Source organism: Cataglyphis hispanica, chromosome 14, assembly GCF_021464435.1.
Source record: "Cataglyphis hispanica isolate Lineage 1 chromosome 14, ULB_Chis1_1.0, whole genome shotgun sequence".
Taxonomy (NCBI): domain Eukaryota; kingdom Metazoa; phylum Arthropoda; class Insecta; order Hymenoptera; family Formicidae; genus Cataglyphis; species Cataglyphis hispanica.
The window spans coordinates 903,339-926,124 of record NC_065967.1 but is presented as its reverse complement, the minus strand read 5'-3'; the positions used below and the strand labels follow the sequence as shown (position 1 = coordinate 926,124).

Genomic DNA, 22,786 nt, shown 5'->3' with positions numbered 1-22,786 from the left:
TATTTGTTCAACCATACAGATTTCTTTAAGTGTAACTCTTGCCATAATATAATTTTATACATATTTGCTATTATATACATATGTAAAATGTTAAATCTGTGTTGCGTATGAAACGAGAAGTGATCGAATAGATCGATTCGATCGCCATATGGACAGGCGTGTACGCAAGCGGGACGGAAATCCTGACGAGCGGGAGAAACCAGAAGACTGTAAAGAAACAAACAAAAAAGGAGGGGATAAGCAGACGGGCGCGATCGTGGGTAAGCGTTTAGTCGTACAGAAACCTTCGACGAGGAAGGTTGCTCGCAAGTTAGTCTTTGTAATTATCATTCGCAATGATTTGCCCATGAGATTATCGTAGCACGCGCGATCATCTTCCGTGATTGACGATAGTGCGCTTTTGAAGGAGACGGCACGCGACGTTTTTACCGGGGAACGTGGCCGATTATGCAGTGTCCGTCTTTGTGATTCATTGCGCTAGAACCGAAGTTGTGCTCCCGCACTCGTTTTGAACGTGTCGAAACGTGCGTATGGCACGTGTCACATGTTGAATTGTGAATTGTAAATTGTAATTTTATTATTTTCATTTTCGTGCCGTGCACACTTGCGTTCACGCAAGTGATCCGCAAACTGTACCGTTTCTGGAAAGAAAGCAACAAAATCGGTTTTGAAGCGATTAAAGCGCGAAGTTTATTATTTAATAGATTAGTATGATTATATAAACTGATAGTATAAAAAACAAATTATATTCGAGTGCAATTTATATCACGGAGGACAGAGTGAAATTAAATTATCGTGTCAAGAGATCTGGTTGTCCGGTCGTTGAATCTTGATTAAGTTGAATCCAAGGTCGAATCCACTGGAGAAAGAAGCCAATTAATCTCGTTTAATGCACAAATAATTTAATTAAACTACTCGTTAAGTCAAGCTCGGATTTGACAGCTCTTTAAATGGAGCTGTGACAGGACCGTAATTAAGAAAAGGAAGAAGTTCCGATTCAATGCAGAGTTATATCTTCATTAATTTAAAAGGCACGTCTCTCTGTATGTCTCTTAATTAAATTTCAACTTTTCAATTAAAATTTCATATCTTTTTAAGTACATATCTTTCTCGATACATTTTTCTACAAAATTTTTACGCATCGTGTAAATTCTTTCTTGTTAAATTTTAAATTTTATTTTTAAAATGAGCGCTTAAAGCGTAAAGCGAAATTTCGTCAAACATATATTCATATGTAAATTTTATCGTTCTTATTTTATATTTTATTTTATTCTTTTTCAGAGTCTGGAATTAATATTTCTACACAATGCACCACCGATACTTCGACATGTCGATCGATCGGCGGTGGATGGCATATACGGCGCAAAGTTTAAAATAGCCCTTAGGATTGTAATTTTAAAAACGAAAAATGCGTTGGATCTTGTTGTTGACATTAGTGCGTGCAATATGGTGCGCGCACGGCGCCTGCGAGCCGATCAGAATCGAAATGTGTCGCGGTCTCGGCTACAACGTTACTGTCATGCCGAATCTAGTCGGTCACGAAATCCAAGGCGATGCTGATTTTACTTTACAGACGTTTAGCCCGCTTATTCAATATGGATGCAGGTAAATGCGATTTTTTACGTGTCATTCTAGTAACAAGTGTCTTATAGTAGATAAATCTAAACGTAACGTCAAAAATACATTTTTTGCTTACAAAAGCAAACAAACGTCAAAAAGAAATAAAAAAAATAAATGTTAACGACATTGCAGCTATTTATACAAGAAAAGTAATATATGTAATTTGTTCTAGCGCGCAATTGCATCTATTTCTGTGCTCGGTATATGCACCAATGTGCACCGAAAAGGTTCCCGCACCCATCGGACCTTGCCGAGGTTTATGCGAGCAAGTACGAGCCCGTTGCTTTCCGGTGCTTCAGGGATTCGGCTTCCCTTGGCCTGCTGCATTAGATTGTTCCAAGTTTCCACCGGAAAACAATCACCAACACATGTGCATGGAAGGACCGGGCGAACCTGGGCCAGCTAATCCTATTCAGGTATTTAGTCAGTAATTTAGATTGAATAATATATTCAATCGAATACGTATGTACTCGTATATAAAATTATCGTGTGACAATTTTGTCCGACTATTCTTTGTACGTAAATATGATTCTTGTTCGTCTATTCAGGCGATGAGCGGCAGCAATGGACCCTGGGGCTGTTCCTGGTACGCTAAATCTGGATTGTACATCTTCTTGAATCGCTCTGGAAGATGCGCCGCCGCTTGCGACGCCGACATTCTATGGTCCCAAAAGGACAAAGTGCTTACAGAGGCCTGGATGGTTGTATTCACGACGGTATGCCTCATTTCCATCGTGATAGCTATCTTCACACTTCTAAAGCCGCGTAAACAGCCTGTACTGACCACTACCGCAGGTAAGAATTTCTTTCTGAAATAAAAATATTTTCACATGACAAGTTATTGACAAGTTATTTTTTTTGTGACACTTGATAAATTTTAAGTTTTTTAACTTCGTGATTCTTAAAATCTTCGAGTAATGTTACTTGTGATATCGATTCTTCGAATGTTGCTTTTCTAAAACTATCGGATTGAAGATTTGATTTAGTATTATCTTTTGTATACTAAAAATAACGTCTGTTTGCAGAACGTGCAATAGTATTCTTGACGATCTGCCATGCGATAGTTGCAATCGGTTATGTGATCCGACTGGCCGCTGGCCGGCTGAATGTCGCCTGCACACCCGCGATTCCGCTGCATCCGCAGGAGCAAACTGTCCTAGCCCAACAGCAACAACAGTACCTTACGCAAGACGGTTTAGCTAATCCTTACTGCGCTGTCGTTTTTCTATTACTCTATTACTTTGGAAATGCTGCAATTGTTTGGTAAGTTCATTTTACATTCTTTGAAATAACAAGTAATTATAAGCTACTTTTGAATAACAATTACCTTGAAACGTTTCAATTCATTGTATAAATAACGCAAGATGTATTCGTTTACTTTTTTGATGTTTCAATTGGCGAAAAAGAAATCTTGGCAGGCTTTTCTATTGCTCGATTTTAATTACGTACAGATGTGAGAACCGAAGGATATCCGTATAACGCGTTTCGAAGTTGTCGGTTGTTTCGGAGCGCCTTGTTGCATTCTCGCCTCGCTGCGGTGAGACTGCATCATCCGAGGTAGGGATAACAATCTGGCAACAGTGTTGACTCCCCTCGTGCCGCTAACGAGCCTCTGACTCCCATCTCATCCCATCCCATCTCATCCCGTTTATGCTGAGAGACTCATCTTAACTCGTCTAACGGGTGGCATAAATAAAAAAATCGTTTGTCCGCTTGTGCTTATTCCGATAATTCATTACTATCGCGTTATGTAAAATACATTTCTGCCTCGTCAGATTTATATTGATGAAGGTCTCAATATATCTTACAGAAAATATCTTTTTAACATGATATATATATATATATATATGTGTGTGTGTGTGTGTGTGTGTGTGTGTGTGTGTGTGTGTGTGTGTGTGTGTGTGTGTGTGTGTGTGTGTGTGTGTGTGGTGTGTGTGTGTGGTGTGTGTGTGTGTGTGTGTGTGTGTGTGTGTGTGTGTGGTGTGTGTGTGTGTGTGTGTGTGTGTGTGTGTGTGTGTGTGTATTTTTGACTTAAAAATGATAAAATTTTATGATGCAAAGAGTTTTTAAAATTAAAGTATTTGTGCTGTGAAAAAAGAATCTTTGCAAACAATTATTCCTTGATCGTTTACATTGAATCGTCGGTTTTTCATTATGTTTATGTATTATTGACACTTGTGGTTTTTAAATTCTTTACTTCATAAACTTTATAGAATCTTTGTCTCTTTCAGTTTTCTTACGTTGTATATCTTTTGATTTTCGAAATAAATCAGGATCACCCGATATATAAGGTGAGTCGAGAGGAACCTTGTTGCCAGATATGCATGGAGTCAATGGCATTCCATCTTAGAGAAAGCAAACTGCTTCGAGACGAAGAAAGAAAGCGTAAGAAAAGCAGAACAAGAGAGAGAGAGAAAGAAAGAGAGTGCGAGAGAAACAGGGGATGGGGTGGGAGGTGAACAAAGCGATGCTTCTCGGACCAAGCAAAGAGCAAGATGATTCACAATGCGTGGATGCAATTTGTGGTTGAGATTGTGTATGCAAATGAGTTTCGCGAAATTCGATCGTCTCGTCACATAAATCCTCGAATTTATGTGAATATTTAAGCATAAAAAATTCGACTTTATATAAATCCTAAGATTTAAGAGATTTTCTTTTACAAATTTTGTCGACATCGAATCCATATACGTAGTTTCACAATTTTTAAAGTTGTACACTTTTCGTTTTACAATTCTATTTGAAAGGATGAAGAATCAATACGATACAGTTAACATCTATTATAAAAATTCGGCCCTGGACCCGAATACTTTTGTGTAGCTGTAGTGTGGCAAACTGGTCGTATAGCGCATGGTTATATTTTACATCGAAAGAGCCGATAAACATTACGCCCTACGGACATGAAGCCATGAAGCTATGAACCCATAGGACCTTGCAATCCCCGCTACGCATTGTCTTATCTCGCTTTCTACTACCCTCCTTTTCGCATTAGTCTTTTGTAACGTATGTCAAGTTTATGTGAAAAGCAACAAATTCAAAGTCAAAATCATAGCCATTTGCTAGAGAACAGAAACTCGATTTTTGTAAACTCCGCTTTTATATTAGAGCCGATAATTCATGCATTAGCAAATTACGAATTATTTCTGTGTTTCTAATTTTATTTCTATGTGTGTGCGATACATTTATATCTATATTTTCTTTGAAAAGCCGATGCGCACACAGATTTATAGAGCCTTGAATCTAAAATTGTTAATATGTAAATGATGTTTCACAGTTCTCGTTAGAGCCTTCTATCTTCAAAGGATCGAACCGGTAATTGACGTTGCTACGCCATTGACAAAGAGGATCGTACGGGCTTCATGGTAGTAGGTAGTCCGGCAGTTTCGTTTCCGTTTCTCTCTTTTCTCTCCCTTCTTCGTTCTTCCCCTCTTTCCTTTCCCCGATGCCCCAACAGTTTGACGGCCGTCTCAGGAACGAGGGAAAAAAGGATAAGTCGAAAGAGGGGCTCGAGGAAAGAGCTGATCCATCATCTCTCTCTCAATACCCAGCCGGGCCTTAAAGCTTAAGGACCCGGATCCGAGAATTTCTTGATAATTTATCCGAGATAAGAGCTCCGCGAGAATAGTGGAGCCGTCGAAGCTTCGATAACAAGCCGCTGGCATTATCCAGCGAATCCTGTGATTTGAGAGAGAATTTCGTCCATTATTTTTAATATAAATACAATATTTATACATTAGAATATATAAATATTATAGAATATATAAATTATATTAATTTTGTGAGAATCTGATACTCGAAAGTTTTTTTAAATCAGAATAATAATGTAGTTTGAAGAGCAAATATAGTATAGTAAAGTATTTGTAAAGAATACTTTGTAATTTTAACGACTGATTGAATTTTTGTTATTGTTAGGTTTATATAAAAAGCTCGGACAGGTTTATTGTCATCAAAGAGGTTCAAGAATCTTTCATAATCGCTCACGCGAGTCGATCCCGTCACATGGGTCTCGTGATGGGTATAAGTTTGCGAACAAAACAGGCACTTTCATGCGATGCATTGACATTGCGACGCTCAATTTTTCCGAATTCATCGTGAAAAAAAACGAAGCAAATCGACGAAGAAGAAGGAGAGAAAAAAAGAGTGAAAACGGGGAGGAATGCGAGAGGAGGTACCGTCGTGTATAGAGGGCCCCGCGGGGTATATAATCAGCGAGATGAGATGAGAGGGGTACTAGCTACCTCTTGTTTGTTTTGTTAGTTAGCGAGTCGTTAGGTAGTCTGTCTTCTCTTCCCTTCTACCGTTTGGCTCAGAGAATCCGAGTTGCACGGAAACTGTGCGAGTGGTCGACCACCCAACGGTGCGTACCAACGATTACGAGAGGGGAGAGAGGTATACTCGTGCCACGACTAATCGGCCTTATTACGCGTACTCTGATGAGATTAAGCTCGTTATTCCTGGCAATCGCATTAACCATGCCCATGCAGATCGATGTCGCTAGGTGAGAGAAACGCAAAGCAATTTCACTCCTTTTTTTCTTTACGTATCTTCTGTCTGTCTATCTGTATGCGTATTCACGTACACAGTCTCTTTTCTACTAAGCAAATTTCTCAAAATCTGTCAGCTTGTATTCGATTCGATATTCATTGTAGTTTGCAAAGTGATCGCACTTCGGAAAGTGTTAATCATTTCTTCTTCCTTTTCTTTTTTATCAGCATTCCACAAATGCAAAAAGTCTCGCATCGCGCGTGTGTACCGCATCACTCCATTCATCACCGCGCAACCGGAATTCGTGGGGCGAGTTTTTGCTTTTTCAATGCGATAAGTTATTAAAGGGATTACCAAATCTCTGCCGAATCACTTGGCACTAATGCCCGATTCACAGTTTTCACGGCTTCTTGATTGTTTTTGTAAAAACATTGCTTAAAACATTTTTCGTTTCTCGTATTCTTCATAAGAGAGCAGTTACGTCGTGAAAGGAAAAATTAGCATTAGTTAAAAATATATTTATTAAAAAAGGCTAACCATTATAACATTTTCAGATACATCATGGTAAAGGTGCGAGACCAACTATCTGTTGGTGAATCCGTAAATGTTGTAGATCCGTGCGAAGAGACACGGCTACCGTTGTCCACTCAGTAAATACTAGCCGCCGCAAACACTCAAGAAGGTTGACTCATCTTACAAGATACTGATTTTCGGTATCTCAGACGAGAAAAAAATCTGAAAAATAAAGATAATATTTTTCCTTTAAATTGATATTTAACTTATACATCACATTTTACATATTTTAACCAAATTTATTATATTTATCATGTCGATTATTGTGATTAATCAAATTCTGAATGCTTACTGCTAACTATATACCATATTTAAACTTTTATCAACTTTATTATTTCAATAATGACGATAGATTATATTACGAGAATCTTATTTTATGATATGCATAGAAATTTGCGATAAAAATTCTCGAGAGCAACGAATTATTCATTTATTCGCTGAGAATCTTTTTGGAGGCTGGAATGAACAATGGTTCAGCGGTGTGTACTGATCGCGTGTGAGACAGGAGTGCCTCTTCTCCTCGTACATAGTGTCGTATACATGCACGTGCAACTGCATCGTGCCGGCTATAATCCGCTTCTTCCAGCAACCAGTCTGTCGAGAAAAAAAGAGAGGGAGAAAGAGCAGTTGCGGTGAAAAGCCGACTAATTAATCACGCGAGTCTTCGACAAGCTCGAAAAGCAGCGCGAACAGGTCAAACGAGGCGCAAACACTCGCTCACTCGACTGCCTCGCGTCATTCCATCTTGCTCTCGTGCTTATTCTACCGCATCCCTTTCTCAACCTCTCTTGCATTCTTTCTTCTTTTATTATGCTGAGAGCTGTAGTAAGTTCTTTTGCAAGACTATACAGTCGTATAATCGATTCGAAAAAGCCTTCGGAGAAGTTTGCATCCGTCGACAAAAATTTTTCGTCTCTATGCAATTCTTTTTTTATCTCTTAATCTAGCCTTTTGATACGCTTCATATTTTAACTTTTGAAAATATAAAACAACAAATCGTTCCTGCAAATAATTTGAAATTTATCTGTTATCCGATACGATTTTGATCGCAGGTGGGTTGTGATATGCGCGTGGTGGTGCATAATGGCCAGAAAGTGGACGAAGACGACCGGCAACTGCAAGGAAGATAGTTTAGGACAAGGATTCTCAACCATCGCCGCCGTCTTGGCTTGGGGCTTGCCCGCCACGCACACTATTGCTGTACTGGTTACAAGAGATGTCGATGCCGATGAGTTGACCGGTAGGTATTACATCTTTAATTCTATTCTGTAAGATTGAAGAAGATACTACAAAATCATAGCTCAACCAAGGGTTTTATATTTTTTTTCGAGCGTTTATTTTATTCCGTTTATCCTCTTATAATTTAACAAATTTTTAAATTATCGAGCTCGTATAGAACCCAGCATTCGCGCCAATAGCGCGTTGGTCAGCCTCTAAGACTGCCCGGAGGATTTTACAACCACGCCTCGTTATACCGTTTGTTTTATGAGGTTGCGCCATTGGCGTAGTTGGATCTTCGCAGGATCCGATCCGATTCATCAGCGCCAATTCTTGTCAGTCTCTGATAATTGTTTTTTTTTATCTTGACTCATCTCTCTCCACAGCTATCTTTATATATCCTTGTCACTTTTTCCTCCATTTATCTTAATTCGAGCTCCAGCTATTTTATGCTAATGCGCGCCGCTCTCTCGTGTTTATGTTCTCGATAAGTTATGCTCAAAGGCGAGACCAGCGAGATTAACATCTTTGAATTAAACGACCAGTATGCAATGTAGCAATACCTGTCTACGTATTATCTTCAATTACTTTTATAATCGTTATTCTTAAATATGTAAGAAAAATTGTGCGAATCATACAATATATAAATAAATATAATATAGTGAATTAATGTTAATTATATTTGGAGCATTTTTCTTTAAATATATTTACATTTATTAAAATTTTGTGCACAATTTTTTTAGTGTCTAGTATTTTTATCGTATTTTAACTATCTTTCAGTCGTAGGGAAGAAAATAAAATTGGATCGAACCGCGGTTAATTCGTGGATTGCGGAAGGAATGTCAGCGACGCGCTCCACTCGTCAGTATGTCAGGATTCCGTCGCACATTCTTTGTTGCGAAATAAAAATTTTCCCGGTATGTGAAAAGCACAGGAACGAAATTCTTCTCTCGCGTGTTCTCATTAATACGTTATTTTACTGAAATCCAAATTTCTATTGTAAGATATATCAGGAAATGTTTTCGCATGATATGTCTTTTAGACACAAATATTTATTTAACATTTTTTTACGATGATAACACGCATAGATGCATAATATCTACGAAGGGTATTATCCGAAGAGTATTATCCATCCCATGTCCGCGTGACATTCGCTACGGAATCTGCATACTCTCGTGTGTCAAATCAAGTAAATTTGCTGACGGCAAATTTCGAGAAAGTTGCCAAGCCATATCCGTGCGTGCACATAAAGGAACAAACCCGGTTAGTCGAGATCCTTTCTCTGTCTCTTTCTTTCTCTCTCCTTTTCCTAGCAGGCGACATTCAATGCAAATACCTTCAAACTTGCCCTGCAACTTGTCACTGTCCGCCGATAGGACCAAGAGGCTACTTTAAGACTCGAAACTTCGCATGCACAAAAAAATTTTATTCAGAGATTCCCTTATTATTCTTCGGTCTTCATTTTATAGATTAGATTTCTGGACATTTAAATTACTTTATCAAAGAAATGAAAAAAAAAAAAAATTCAAATACTTAGATACACTAAACTGTAGATCTTACTTATATTCGGTTATGTATAACGGTATTGATCATTTTTTTTAACAAAGCGCAAAACTTCAAAAATGTTATTCTCACCCATTGAGAACATTTACAACAGTTTTTGAAAGATAAATGGCTTTCCATGAACAAAGAACGGTCTTTTCTCTTAAAATGAGGCAATATATCAAATGAAAATATAAATGTTTTGAAAAATGGTTTGCATCATAAGATGTTTTTTTTTTGTTGCAGCAAGTTGCTTTGTTGGTCAACAGAATACGCACTCTCTACTCGTATTAGTACTAGCTCCGCAATTCATTTACCTATCGTTCGGCGTAACGTTTCTGTTGGTGGGTTTAGCGTCATTGACACTGCTACAACGTCCAACGGTGACACCGATGTCGACATCGGCACCATCATCGCCACCGGCGACGGCGGCGGCTGCAGCATCTACGATGACGACAGCAGTTTTAACGACATTAACGACGTCTCATACGAATCCGCTGATGCGTCAGCAGCGCGAGATATCCGGTAAATCATCCCCGGCCGAGATTCATCGGCGACAGAAGCAGCTGTTGATCCGCGTTGGCATATTTGGCTGTCTTTACGCCGTTTTGATAATCTGCCTCGTCGGTATAACTTTTTACGAATGGTGGAGCAGAGAAACATGGCTCCGAGCACCGGAACCATCCACGACGCCGCGTGTGCCCGCTCGACCCGTGTTACAGTTCTTCATACTGCGGCTGGTGTTGACTCTTGGCGCCGGGGTGATGGCCTCCGCGTGGATCTGGTGGCCCGAAATAATGAGCATTTGTCGCAAACTGTCGCATTGCAAACAACCGCCGCACAAATGTCACCCGGTACCTGTCGTGCATTGTTACAGCACTGGTACCGCTAGTCCCGTACCTCACCAGATTCATCATCTCAGTCATTTGACGCCATCGCAACATCCTTTGTTACATCAACATACAATAGCGAATTCGCAAATGCCTCATAGAAACTATAAAAAATATCGGAAACATCGAAAACATCATTCTGGCAGCGAGACGCAAGTTTGAATGGCAATCGCAATTGCGCGTCGTTCGTTGTTGATCACAAAGTGCCTTAAACACGTCATTTAAAACACGTGTATTTAGCTTATAAAGTGATACGAGCGTAACGTATCCTTTGCCAATTTCATATGTGCGTAAAGTCATCCGTTTTAATTTAAGTTATTTTTATCGTATTGTCCATTTCATAATTTTCCATTAATACATTCATTAAGTTCATTCCATGTTTACAAATTTAATGACGTTTCTCTTTATCGATTTAAGATAGAATGAAAGAACGTGTGACGAAGGAATTCTCATGGTAATTTTGCAGATTTATTGGAAAATGCGTTTATTATTAAACTGCTGTAAATAATGCGTCTCATTGAATTTATTTGCTGTAATATTCGTGGAGATGAGAAAACGGAGGGTGCTAAATTTAAATTTGGAAGAATAGTGGTCGGAAGGGAAGAATGCGTTCAATTCGGTTTTCTATGGACGTGCAATGCCGTGATCGTGTAAACGCATATGTATATAAAATATCACGCATAAATCTCGTATAATCATGTAGATAAATTTCACTTTAATTCTGTGATGTATAATTTTCGATGCGATCTTTTTAATCCATGTTAAAAAAATAAATTCTATTCCATGTACAAAGTTTACTTCATTATATTAATATACTCTTTTTCTTTTTTGTTCTCAAAAATTATTTTTGCATTATACGAGAAAAAAAAATTTTTAAATGAAAATGATTTGATGTGATAACGACGGAATTATTCAGATTGATTAATATAGATATTTAAAAAAAAAATATATATTTTTTTCTCCTTATAATTGTATAAAATATTAATAAATTACTCTCCTTCTCTCTCCTTTAATTATTTTAAGGAAATCAAGAGCATATATGTCATCTTCACTTTTGGAAATAGATAATTCCAGACAGCACAACGTAAATATTTTTGTCTACTATGATTATTGATTAAAAAGAGAAATCAAAATAAAATTTATCAACTCGATATTGTAATAATTCATTTTTTTAATATTATATTATATTTTTTAAATACTATCTTATATTATCGCAAGATTATTTCTATCAAATCATCAGAATTGTTATCGATAAATAGTCAAATTGTTATTGCAATTTTAAACGCACGAAATATGAATATCTAGGCTGTGTTTCAAAATTTACTGCCAATATTGAAAATTTATAATATACATTACGTGAACTATAGATTTTTCTAATGGCAGTGAATTTTAGAACACAGCCTAGATGCAAGCATGTACCGTATTTGTTACTATTACATTGCGCATGCGCTGAAACGGGAGCATTATTGCGCGAATAGGAAAATCGTATGAGTGTATCAAAGACTTAATTAATTGTTTTTAAATGATTTAAAGAAATAGTGGTGTTGTGTTTTAAAGATACGGATATTTATATCCAAAAGGAAAAAGAAAAAACTTATTATATTCATTACAGCAGAGAAACAGGTGGAGATTGCAAAATTCGAGGTTATGTGTAATCATAATCTTCATGTAAAAGAAAAAAAACATCTCTTGATAAATAATATCATTCGTAAAAAACAAGATTTGCATATTTACTGTTAGTAAATTCACAGAGGAAACATGGATCATGATTTTGAGGAACTTTCACATGATACAAATATAATCGCTAGGCTGCAGCAGTTCAGCGAAGCAGCCTTCAAAGTCCAGGATGTAGTGGAATCGGTAGTTAGCGATCCTTCGCTATACGAAAAACTGTCCAATGTCAATAAAATTAAATATAACTTGATGTTATCTTATAGTCTTAATAGTCTATTTTGGATGTACTTACGAGCTAAAGGTGCTCAAAGATTAATTTCTAAAGCATGAGAAAAGTATTGAATATACATTAGTGTTAACCATTAAATTTTGCAGGAATTGATCCTTCAAAGCATCGAATCAGATCAGAGAATGAAAGACTAAAGAAAGCAATGATACGAGCAAAGCAAATCAGCGATAGAAACACTCTTATGCCACGTATCAACAAGGATGTTGCCAACAGATTTGTAAAGAAGAGTTTATGGGAATTAAAGAAAAAAAAAACTGAGAGCACGGAGACGAAAATTGATAGTTCTTAAGATTTGTTATCTACTTAAATGTAATTTTGTTACATTTTTATACATTATATATTTGTGGAATATGAAGTGTAAACATTATCTCAGTGTGTTATTTTATATGAAGCTTGAGAAATGTTATAATTAATATCTTATTCATAACACAACATACATATATTTTTATTCAAAAAAATTTTATAATTGTCAAGCAAAAAACTTGTTACGAGAACTAAGTTATTTACAAATTTCTAATTTATGGGATATATGTATACATATAATTATTAGTCTGTATTTTTATTTTATTTTTTCTATTATGAGACATAATGTGGACATTTTATATCTTTCTAATTATTAATATACTAACTGTAACTGTATATAATTTAATATAAGATTACGATTGATTGACACTTTTATGTCTCTTGTTACATCCTGTGCAAGAACTCTATAATGCTTCTTCAAAAAATAATATGTATGCATCGCAGACTTTAGAGAGAAATGATACAGTAAATTTATGATGAATTGTCTGATAAAATGACAGCTGTCTGACCCATAAAAATAAAATATGAAGTTAACAGAACGTAACATAATACATATTTCATCTTTTTTTCAAAATGACATCATTGCTAATTACTAATTCCTTTCAGAACTCAGAATCGATCAGACATAATTCATGAATATCAAGACACGATGCATCCAATTCGGATTTAGAAAAACATCATCTATAATTTTTACTAGTCTATGGGTGCGTTCAGGAAACACAACTGTTGGATAACAATCGAACGTGATTGGTTCTTACTTTTAGAACCAGCAAATCAGCGTCTATTGTTGACAAGACGAGCGCAACGGTTACGTTTCCTGAATGCAACCCTATGACAACCACGGGAGCCAATACAAATCGCCAATACATCTCGCAGACTTAACGCGATGTTGTACGTCACCGGAAGATGGCGGTCACAATGGCCGCCGAGAGACCGGCGAGAGCATCCGTGCGGTCAATGTTGTGAACCCCTAATACGATCCCGTGGCGCGCAGGCGCAACACGATCTTCTTAGAGTATCCATTTTGATCACATGTGAGTATCCCGAACTGTTCTCGTTTTCGGCTTCGACTAATGGTGCTAATTGTACGAGCGAGCGGCAGAACATTGAGAATACGTGGGTGATTGCCTGGCCGGTTCGTATCCACGCAACCACGATGCGCCAGGGCCAATTCTTAACCCGCCTGCGATGATAATCGAGTCGCGTTGCCAATGTGGCTCGCTCATCTTCGCCTGCTCGATCGTTCGCCGCGATTTCTGTCCGTCGTGCGAAATACGCCGCGCGCGATTGAACCGCGGATTCGAGGGCGTCGCGACGCCTGTCACGAACTCGCTTGACGCGAATCGGACTCGCCACCGAGACTCGCGATCTCATCGCGCAAGACATCTTTGGTTAGTCGCGCTCTTCATTCGCCTCGGCACCTCTCGCGAACTTTTCGCGACGACGCGCCACGTGGTCACGCTGCTCGCCCAGGTGTAACCACACATTGCGATCGTTTGAATTTCAATGATTCGCGCATGGCCTGCTACAACAATGCAGATAAGATGGTTACAGCGTTAGATTATGTGAAAGATATATAGATATCCCGCGTTAAGGATGAGAATATTGTTACGTCAAAATATAGCTTATCCGGTCACTTTTTTCTTCCGTACAACTAACACCAGCAAAATATCATTCCCGGATATTAATCGTCAGACTGCTTAGTCTAATGCAGCTGTAGAATCGTATTATTAAAAGTAGCAAATGATTTAAACTATTATCGCTATTGCCGATAGCAATAGTGCAAATTACTTTAAACACTGCTACGAGCTTCCTTAGAGCATTAAGTTTTTTAAAGGGGAAAGGAAAAATTATAAATCTTGAAAGAAACTGAAATAAAACTTACACTTTTTGTTTTATACACAGATATCTGTAAAACAACTATGGCTGACATCGAGGATACTCACTTTGAGACTGGAGACTCTGGAGCTTCAGTTACGTATCCTATGCAGTGCTCGGCACTGCGCAAAAATGGTTTTGTCATGTTAAAGTCACGTCCCTGCAAAATTGTAGAAATGTCGACTTCTAAAACTGGCAAGCATGGTCACGCCAAGGTTCATTTAGTAGGTATCGACATATTTACCTCCAAGAAATATGAGGATATCTGTCCATCCACACACAATATGGATGTACCATTTGTTAAGCGGGAAGATTACCAGGTAAAGCACAGCTCTTTTTCTTAATTTTTTGTATCAAGTTAAATGTAAAAAACTATTAGCTTAAATTCAAATTTACTTTTTTATACTTTCAATCTCTACCTAGTTTTGAAATAATTTACAAGTTTTTATTGATTTCTTATATAAATATATTTTAACATTATTGTATTCTTCTTTTTTCTCTAGTTTTCTGTTATTTTAACAATTTTGAACTTTGACAATATAATTAAGTTTCAATCAAGCATTCTATTTTAAAATTTGAGTTATATTTCTAACACATACAATGTAAAAACTTTGCAATTTTTTGTGGCAGCTTACAGATATATCTGACGATGGCTATCTTTGTCTGATGGCTGATAATGGAGAACTGCGTGAAGATCTCAAGATACCTGATGGCGACTTGGGAACACAGCTACGTGCTGATTATGAATCTGGAAAAGAATTACTTGTAAGTATATTTTTATGTATGAGTTATATTTGTTATTAACATTCTTACATGTTGCATAATTAATATTGATTAAATTGTAATATTATTTAAAATATAATTTTGAACATTGTTGAATTGTATAATGTATAGGATTTCTATAAGATATTTATAGGTGAATAATTTGTCTTGCTTTAAAATATTTGTGATATATTATGCATTTTGAATTTTTGAAATAATTTATTAAAAATAATCATATAATTAATATAATATAGCAAACAGCTAAGAATAGATATTTCCAAATACAATGTACTCATGAATCATCTTATGGTATTAAAAAATAAAATCTAATCTATATATATATATATATATCTTAATTTCTATTATAGTAATTATTATGGCAATTATAATTTCAGCATTACATCTCTCTACAAAAATTTCAAAATGTTTCAAAATGTTTTTTTAATTTTAATATATGTACTTTTATTTTTTGTTCTTATATACAATCATTACTCTACTGTGTCTAAGAAATTAATATCAATTTCTAACATTTCTTTTTTATTAATTGATAATATAATATATATTGGCACATTATATAAAAATTCTATTGAAAGAAAATTACTTTCTTATTTCTCTAAAACTCCAAAACTACATTAGGCATATGATTCTTTATTGGATATGTAAATTTATATTGTATTTTTTAGTGCACTGTACTCAAGGCATGCGGTGAGGAGGTAGTAATCGCCGTCAAAAACAACACCTCCCTCGACAAATAATTGTGTTCAGCCCGACAATTACGACGACAAAAAACCCAATATACATTCGAGCTAAAACCACCCGCTTAGCCAATCAATTGATACCTTTACTATTGGTCAAACAGGATAAACAACAATAATAATAAATCTATAGGAAGATGATGAAGAGAGTGGAAGAGTGAAATAGAAATGGAGAGAAAGAGAGAATGAGCGAGAGAAAGAGAGAGAGAGAGAGAGAGAGAGAGAGAGAGAAATAAAAGCAAATAAAACGGGCTAGCAATTCCTAACAACAGCAACGCGCCAATGCGAAAAGCGACTTTTATCAAAGTAACATCTGCTTACTTAATTATTATTCAACAATATTTAAATGAACAAATCCGGGAAAGCGAGAACTGCGTATTCATATACTCAGTTCTATACTTTTACTATACACACAACAACAGATAAATAGTGTATATGTGTGCGCATATAAACACAAACATATTTACACATATACTTATACATTACACACGCGTTGTTTGTTATACAAGAAAGTGGCGACAACTTTTCAGCAAAGTTGATTGAAAATAAAAACTGAGAAAGCCTTGACACGCATCCTGGACCTTTTTTTTTTAAAGAATAGAGAGAAAGAAATTATTTACAACAGCTTTGTAACTTATTACACTTATATGTGTGAGTGAGAGAGTATACATGAGAAAATGAGAGAGAGAAAAGAGAGAAAAAATTGTTGGAGACCAATACGAAGAGGTCGTGGAAAAAGGACTCTAGAGTCTTTAATGCGCGCGCGCGGAACAATTTTTCATGGGATGCTAGCGATGCCCGACACAAAGCAGCTCACTTCAAGCATCTTTCCTGATAATCGATTCGTAATGATTATAGACAAGACTGGCGTTTCAGTATACAGAATTTATACATATAATGGTCTACAAGATTTCTTCTTTTTTTCCTTTTTTTTGTGGAAAGAACTTGAGTTCTCGAGATTTTTAGGTCTAATACAATCTAATTGCACAAAAGTTGAATTTTTATTTTTATTTTTGTCTAAGAATCTAGAAAGATTTAAAAATATATTTCGTTTTCCGGTAGTTAAAAATTTGCGAATTCAACGATAACAATTCGAAATTTTTAATATTTAACGAGATTTGAGAATTTTGAAATAAAAATTCCAATCTTTAATTTCTAAACGAGTAGTTGATAATTTATAATGCTCGATAGCTATGGATTTCAAAATTGAAAGATCTGAAAGTTCTTAAGATTTTTTTTTTTATATATCAAGGAACTTGCTATGCACAAAGATCTTGATATTTTTCATTGAAAGATTGAGAAATGTAAAACTTTAGTGATGAAAAGAATATCTTTTCTCTAGAACTCTAGAAATATAAGAATTTAATCAACAGTACGAAAGCTCAAAGTTATAATATCCAACGATATTAAGATATGATATATGTGCAGACCTCTAAATCCAAGAACGTCGAGATCATGCAAGATAATATTTCGTGCGCTTTGATATCGCCGGTGCGGTGCAATGCGTCATGTTCAGAGACTGTAATTGGCTTATGAATGCTCAGACTTTATTACATTTTGTTGTAATATTTCGTTTTAATAAACATTTTTCAGAACAGGTTACACGAGCCGCTTTCACTCGACGAGATAATTATCTAATCTTTTAATTAGACAACGTAATACTAAAATTAATAAAAGGAGAGAACTGTGAGTGGAAGATTCTTGTGTGAACTTGCGAATGTGCGTAAAGAATCTTTCCCTTAGATCCTTTCCATCTCGTGTCATCGTTTGTATAAAAAAAAATTGTTCCGATGGTGCAGTCTGAATGATTAGAAATAATTATAAGCAGATAATTAACTACAAGAGTGTATAATCACAGTTATCATTGGAAGGTATACGTTTTTTCATCCTCCCATAGAAACATTTTGTCACTCGGAATTTGTTCGATTTGGTGTACTTGCAATATTCCCATACAATTTTTTTATTAGCGAAACCTCTACTATTTAATAAAGCAAAATTCTGAATTTTTTTTAATTTTTAATTTATTTTTCCTGTAAAACATTTAGATTGCTTATAACTTGCTACAAGAATCCTTCCACATTTCGAGCTTTGTGTTAGCGTGCTAGGATTACGGTTTCAAATATGTTCCTAGCGATTAAATGTCCTTCAAACATTTAATAAAATTCCTTTATTTTACAAATGGATACGAAGACCTCAAATCGTCAAATATATATACATGTAAATTTCAATGTATATATAATAAATATTATCCTCATATATCCCTCTTTATTAAAATTATATGTTTTGTAAAATTCCGTTTTAATCATTTATAAAAGGGAATTCGAAATAACGCCTTCCTTGATGACTTTGATCTTTTGGCGACGACATTAAAATCGAAAACTCATCTATTATAATCGAAATAAACAAAATATCGAATAATTAATTAATATGAGAAATAAATCAGCGTCTGTAATCTATGTGTGCTATGTTGGACCAGGTTCATAATTATTTTGATTGTTAACTCTATAACCAAAAAAGAAGAAATCAATTTAAAAAAAAAAAAAAAAATAGTATAGACATAGTGAAAAAAATATTCACGCAGAGAAATGATGTGTGGTGATGTCTTTTCTTTTTCAGTCCTTTCTTAGACTGACTCGCCCGCACACTGCCATTATTCAAAATTTGCAAAAAAATATTAAATTACATCTCACTAAGTTAATAATATATGTAATAGTAAAATAATTTATATGGGTAATTGGGGGGAGGTGGTGTAATTCACAAAAGTGTAAAAAAGGCACTAACGTAAAAAATATGCTTTTCTTTTTCTTGTGTTTTACGTACTTACAAATTCTATTCGTTATTTTTGTGTGCCTCCTTAATATGAGAAATAATCTAAGCGCACCCCTATGAATCATAGAATATGCGAGATTCTCGAAATGTATGGTTGCGCAGTCGTTTACACAAGATTTCAAGGATTCATACCAAGAGTCTTTAATATGTCGACATTATCTCATGTATCAAAGATTCAAAAATTTCAAGAATCAGGATGAAGTAAAAATTCTTAACAATTATTTTAAAGACGCAAGGACTCATGGTACTGGCGATCTTTGAGATTCTAATAACTCACCAGTTCAAGGATTTGTAGTATCAAAGATCCGTCAAATTCCAGAATATATATAAATATCATGTATATCCTCCCCCGCCCCTCCCCGCTGCGATATCAAGGATCTGTGACTTCGAGGATCTATGGTACTGACAGATTTTTGTACTCATAAAATATTTAATACAAACAAATAAAATTTAATTTGAAAACTTTTATTTGCGCACTAAATATGGATTCATTATCATTATAACAAATGCAAAATGCAATCGCTCCTTTTGGATTTTTACGTAAATAAATTGTTTTATATACTATCCCTCGGAGGATGTGTGAGCTATATTAAAATTTAATTTTAAATATGTAAACGGGATATTCTTCAATACACCTAAATGTTACAAAAACTTTAAGTTTAAATTCGTATTTAATCAATATTAATTATATAAATAAAGATAAATTTATAATTTCTATGTATAGTTTTCAAGGAGCTTCTCATTTGTGAAGACAGATTTCATCTTACAATAATTGCGATGCGATATTTCTTTTTCAACTTTACATATATCAGTTTCAGCATTTAATTACATGATTTTAAATTTAATCCTAAACAGTATACACATATATAAGCGAAATATTGATATTTTTTTAAACATTTCAAAAATGTTATAGAGTTATTACCATCTTTTCATATATACAGGGTGTCCCGAAACTTTTGACACACTCGAAGTGTGAAGATAAATTAGGCCAAACTGAATAAAAAAGTCCTGTATCATTTTCCTCTATAACGCTTCAGAGAAGTTATTATTGAATAAAATTTCCTCTATGACGCTTCAAAGAAGTTATTCTTGAATAAAGTCTGGCCCAATCATCGCCGATCTTTAGTCAAGCGTTGGTGAGCCGCGCGCCTGAGAGTGCGTGAGCGTTCAGCTGTTACAGCGGCACACCACTACCAGGCGCGCGGCTCATTGACGTGTGTCCGGCTAAAGATCGGCGCTGATTCGCCAGGCTTTACTCAATAATAACTTCTTTCTGAAGCGTTATAGAGGAAAATGGTACAGGATACTTTTCGACTCAGTTTGACCCAATCTACTTTCACACTTCGGGTGTGTCAAAAATTTCGGGACACCCTGTATATCAAACAATACAAACCGAAAGAGAAAATTGCTAATTGCTAAAAATTAATGTAATTTTTTCGAGGTCTCCTTTCATGTATAGTAAATGTTATACTATAACATTATAACTCACTCTTTCTTTTGCATTTTACATTTTTTTATCTAATTTACCATTCTAAAACGCGTTGCACCTTTCCCGCATATTTACAATAAATTCTATTTCATTCCATATTAAACAAATTATTTCATACTGTTTAGGTTTAATCAACGCGTTCGTGATTGATCCATGTGTTTGGGCAACAAAATGCTGTAATAAATGTCACATTTGAAAAATATAAATTGACTTTGATTTCAGGAATTCTACGATTTCTATGGATACTGTGTGACTTAAAAAAATTTTGATTGCAGCATTTAAAATTCCCAAATGTCTAAAAAGATTTTAAGACTGTTAGAAAACAGATAAAAGTCATAAGAAATTTAGCATTTCTAAGAGAATCTAAAAGAAGATTCCACGGATTTCAAAATATAAAAACGTCTGTGAAAAATTGAAAGATCCTAAGCAAAGTTAAAGGATCTATAAATACCGTGAAATTTATTCGCAATCATAATTGAAGTTTTCTTGGTGTTCACAGGATCAATTATTGGCGTTTCGCCTCTGTAGTGCTGCCGCAAGATCCTGCCTGAGTGCAGCCTGCTGTCTTTGATCAGCCAAAGATTGTACCGATCGCAGCCCATTCACAATATCTTTTGTTTTACCAAAGTAGATCTCGTTCAGTGTATTGCGGATCTTGTTTTCCATATCTTCCACCATTCTGCCGATATTCGCAATATGAGGGGATGTTTCGCTGATTTGAGCATCTTGTTCTACCTGTGATTATGTGCGCATATTTTCTAATTATCTATCTCGATATAAATTGAGCATTAAATAGAAGAATATGATAAATAAATAAAGAGTCCAAAAATTAATAGTTTTATGTTACTGTTCCAAGGGCTTACCTGACGTGTTAAACTGCCACCCAGATTCATTGTACCAGAGCCATGCTTGTTGGTCTGTAACCACAGCATGGCTGTTGATGTGAGTTTATAATGAGCAGTGCGACCAGTTGATTTCTCCTGCACTTCCACCACATGTATCGAGTCCCAACAACCTTTAATCTTCTTGGAACCATCGCCAGCCTTCTTGATAAGAATCACCGCTGCAAATCCATGATCCAGATCCCACAAGTATACCGAAGACACTCCGCCTTCGAAATAGAGCTCTCGATATTGATCGAAAGCATGATTGGCATCTATTTCCAGTTTTCTTAGTCGTTCGGAAGGCATCGAGCCATCCTCTAGCGGCGGATCATAAGTGTTGCTCCAAGGAGATCTGCACAGAAATGTATTTTTAATAAAATGTATTTGTATGTTATCTTTTTCTTTATCATCATATCATTACAATACTCATTTAGATCATAACCTGTATGAATCTCCATCTCTGTTGTAGTCACACAAAAGATAGTCCTTGCCAGACTCCTTGTCCTTGGCAATCTTTAATGGTTGATCTACCGAAGACAATAGATCCTCACATAATGAAGGAACCAAATCGATTAGGTCACTAAGGTTCTTCTCGATTTGTTGCGGTGGCAGTCTTCGCATCAGGTCTAATGCACAATCCATTTGCTGTTCTGTCTAAAATATATATATAATTAAACAAAGGATATAAAATACGACTTATATGTATTTATGCCGTGATCGTCTGTGTTCTCACTCCTTTTTTAAGATATGATTTTTACATTCATGATGATAATGTGAAAGTGATCAACAATAACGGAAAGGATAAAATTATTGTTAAATAAGTGGGATAATTGCTAAAATTATTTACTTACAAGTAGAAGAGAGTAGATAATAAATAAGGTATAAATATCTCACCATAGTGCTCCGATTGGTTATAGGCCGACGAACATCAAAATCCTATTAGAAGATGTTCGTAATGAGATAAACGTATCTTTTATCAGTCACTACCTCGTTGGGATCTCGAAAATAAACGAAACGAGCATTTAAAGGGTGTGTCGTAATGCGAGCAGCGATTGGTTCGTCGCGCTCGTTGCTGACTCTTGCCTTCGAGAGGAGCGAGGTTAACTGTCCGCGTCGCAGGCTAGCCAAACTGACATTTAAGCCTAATTTGACATTGTCATAAGAGCGGATTGGTTGATTACACATATATACATGAAAAATTTTGCCGATAATGCCAGAAATTGTTTTTTTTTTTTTTTCTTTTTAATTTTTCCTTTGACGCTCTCCGAGAATAATCTCATTGTGCTTGTGCTTTTTTTATTAATTCAAGTCAATCAAGAAAGTCAATTGAAGTCGGATGAATCTATGCCGGACGAAAGATTGCATCATTTGTGATAAATTTTACATAAATATAAAATAATTTTATAGATAAATCATAATTGATTATCTATTGACAATTCTTGATAAGCGGCTTATATAACTTTACCCATTATGTCTTTATCTTTATTTTAAGGCATAAAAAAACTGACGCACGAGCTGGGTTGCATTCAAAAATTTACTTGTCAGGTAAAATAGAGTTTAAATTGACTAATCAAGACAGAAAGATCCTAGTTTCTTTT

At 35.6% G+C, this 22,786-nt stretch overlaps 4 protein-coding genes across 5 annotated transcripts; 3 read left to right on the top strand and 1 right to left on the bottom strand.

The window, feature by feature from the left end:
• The first annotated feature begins 119 nt into the window (after positions 1–119).
• On the top strand, positions 120–11,390 carry LOC126854647 (frizzled-4). The gene is made up of 7 exons (XM_050601581.1): positions 120–260; positions 1,282–1,605; positions 1,793–2,036; positions 2,169–2,415; positions 2,646–2,883; positions 7,728–7,915; positions 9,682–11,390. Exons 2-7 carry the CDS (start codon positions 1,409–1,411, stop codon positions 10,485–10,487), a joined length of 1,920 nt encoding a protein of 639 aa, XP_050457538.1. The 5' UTR covers positions 120–260; positions 1,282–1,408; the 3' UTR covers positions 10,488–11,390.
• A 390-nt stretch (positions 11,391–11,780) lies between these two features.
• Positions 11,781–12,655, top strand: LOC126854650 (nuclear nucleic acid-binding protein C1D-like). Its single transcript, XM_050601585.1, has 3 exons — positions 11,781–11,969; positions 12,077–12,300; positions 12,375–12,655. Exons 2-3 carry the CDS (start codon positions 12,084–12,086, stop codon positions 12,575–12,577), a joined length of 420 nt encoding a protein of 139 aa, XP_050457542.1. The 5' UTR covers positions 11,781–11,969; positions 12,077–12,083; the 3' UTR covers positions 12,578–12,655.
• Positions 12,656–13,470: 815 nt separating this feature from the next.
• On the top strand, positions 13,471–16,205 carry LOC126854649 (eukaryotic translation initiation factor 5A). 2 transcript variants are annotated; one of them, XM_050601583.1, is made up of 4 exons: positions 13,471–13,625; positions 14,497–14,789; positions 15,100–15,234; positions 15,915–16,205. In XM_050601583.1, exons 1-4 carry the CDS (start codon positions 13,478–13,480, stop codon positions 15,984–15,986), a joined length of 648 nt encoding a protein of 215 aa, XP_050457540.1. In that variant the 5' UTR covers positions 13,471–13,477; the 3' UTR covers positions 15,987–16,205. The 2 variants fall into 2 exon arrangements, with proteins under 2 accessions (XP_050457540.1, XP_050457541.1); XM_050601584.1 differs by having other exon boundaries at positions 13,592–13,726.
• A 1,782-nt stretch (positions 16,206–17,987) lies between these two features.
• LOC126854648 (F-actin-capping protein subunit beta) lies at positions 17,988–22,389 on the bottom strand. The gene is made up of 4 exons (XM_050601582.1): positions 22,083–22,389; positions 21,631–21,842; positions 21,168–21,540; positions 17,988–21,039 (listed from the first exon to the last, which is right to left on the bottom strand). The coding sequence occupies exons 1-4, from the start codon at positions 22,083–22,085 to the stop codon at positions 20,806–20,808; spliced, it is 822 nt and encodes a 273-aa protein (XP_050457539.1). The 5' UTR covers positions 22,086–22,389; the 3' UTR covers positions 17,988–20,805.
• Positions 22,390–22,786: the final 397 nt, after the last annotated feature.

Excerpts from the sequence above, each read along its gene's own strand:
- LOC126854648 (XM_050601582.1), bottom strand. Across the intron at positions 21,541-21,630 it reads AGAGATGGAGATTCATACAG|ATCTCCTTGGAGCAACACTT; the intron begins GTTATGATCTAA and ends ATTTCTGTGCAG. Across the intron at positions 21,040-21,167 it reads GTGGCAGTTTAACACGTCAG|GTAGAACAAGATGCTCAAAT; the intron begins GTAAGCCCTTGG and ends ACATAATCACAG.
- LOC126854647 (XM_050601581.1), top strand. The coding sequence starts at position 1,409 with ATGCGTTGGATCTTGTTGTTGACATTAGTGCGTGCAATATGGTGCGCG. Across the intron at positions 2,416-2,645 it reads TGTACTGACCACTACCGCAG|AACGTGCAATAGTATTCTTG; the intron begins GTAAGAATTTCT and ends GTCTGTTTGCAG. Across the intron at positions 2,884-7,727 it reads GGAAATGCTGCAATTGTTTG|GTGGGTTGTGATATGCGCGT; the intron begins GTAAGTTCATTT and ends TTTTGATCGCAG.
- LOC126854649 (XM_050601583.1), top strand. The coding sequence starts at position 13,478 with ATGTTGTACGTCACCGGAAGATGGCGGTCACAATGGCCGCCGAGAGAC. Across the intron at positions 13,626-14,496 it reads AGTATCCATTTTGATCACAT|ATATCTGTAAAACAACTATG; the intron begins GTGAGTATCCCG and ends TTTTATACACAG. Across the intron at positions 14,790-15,099 it reads TTAAGCGGGAAGATTACCAG|CTTACAGATATATCTGACGA; the intron begins GTAAAGCACAGC and ends TTTTTGTGGCAG.
- LOC126854650 (XM_050601585.1), top strand. The coding sequence starts at position 12,084 with ATGGATCATGATTTTGAGGAACTTTCACATGATACAAATATAATCGCT. Across the intron at positions 12,301-12,374 it reads GATGTACTTACGAGCTAAAG|GAATTGATCCTTCAAAGCAT; the intron begins GTGCTCAAAGAT and ends TAAATTTTGCAG.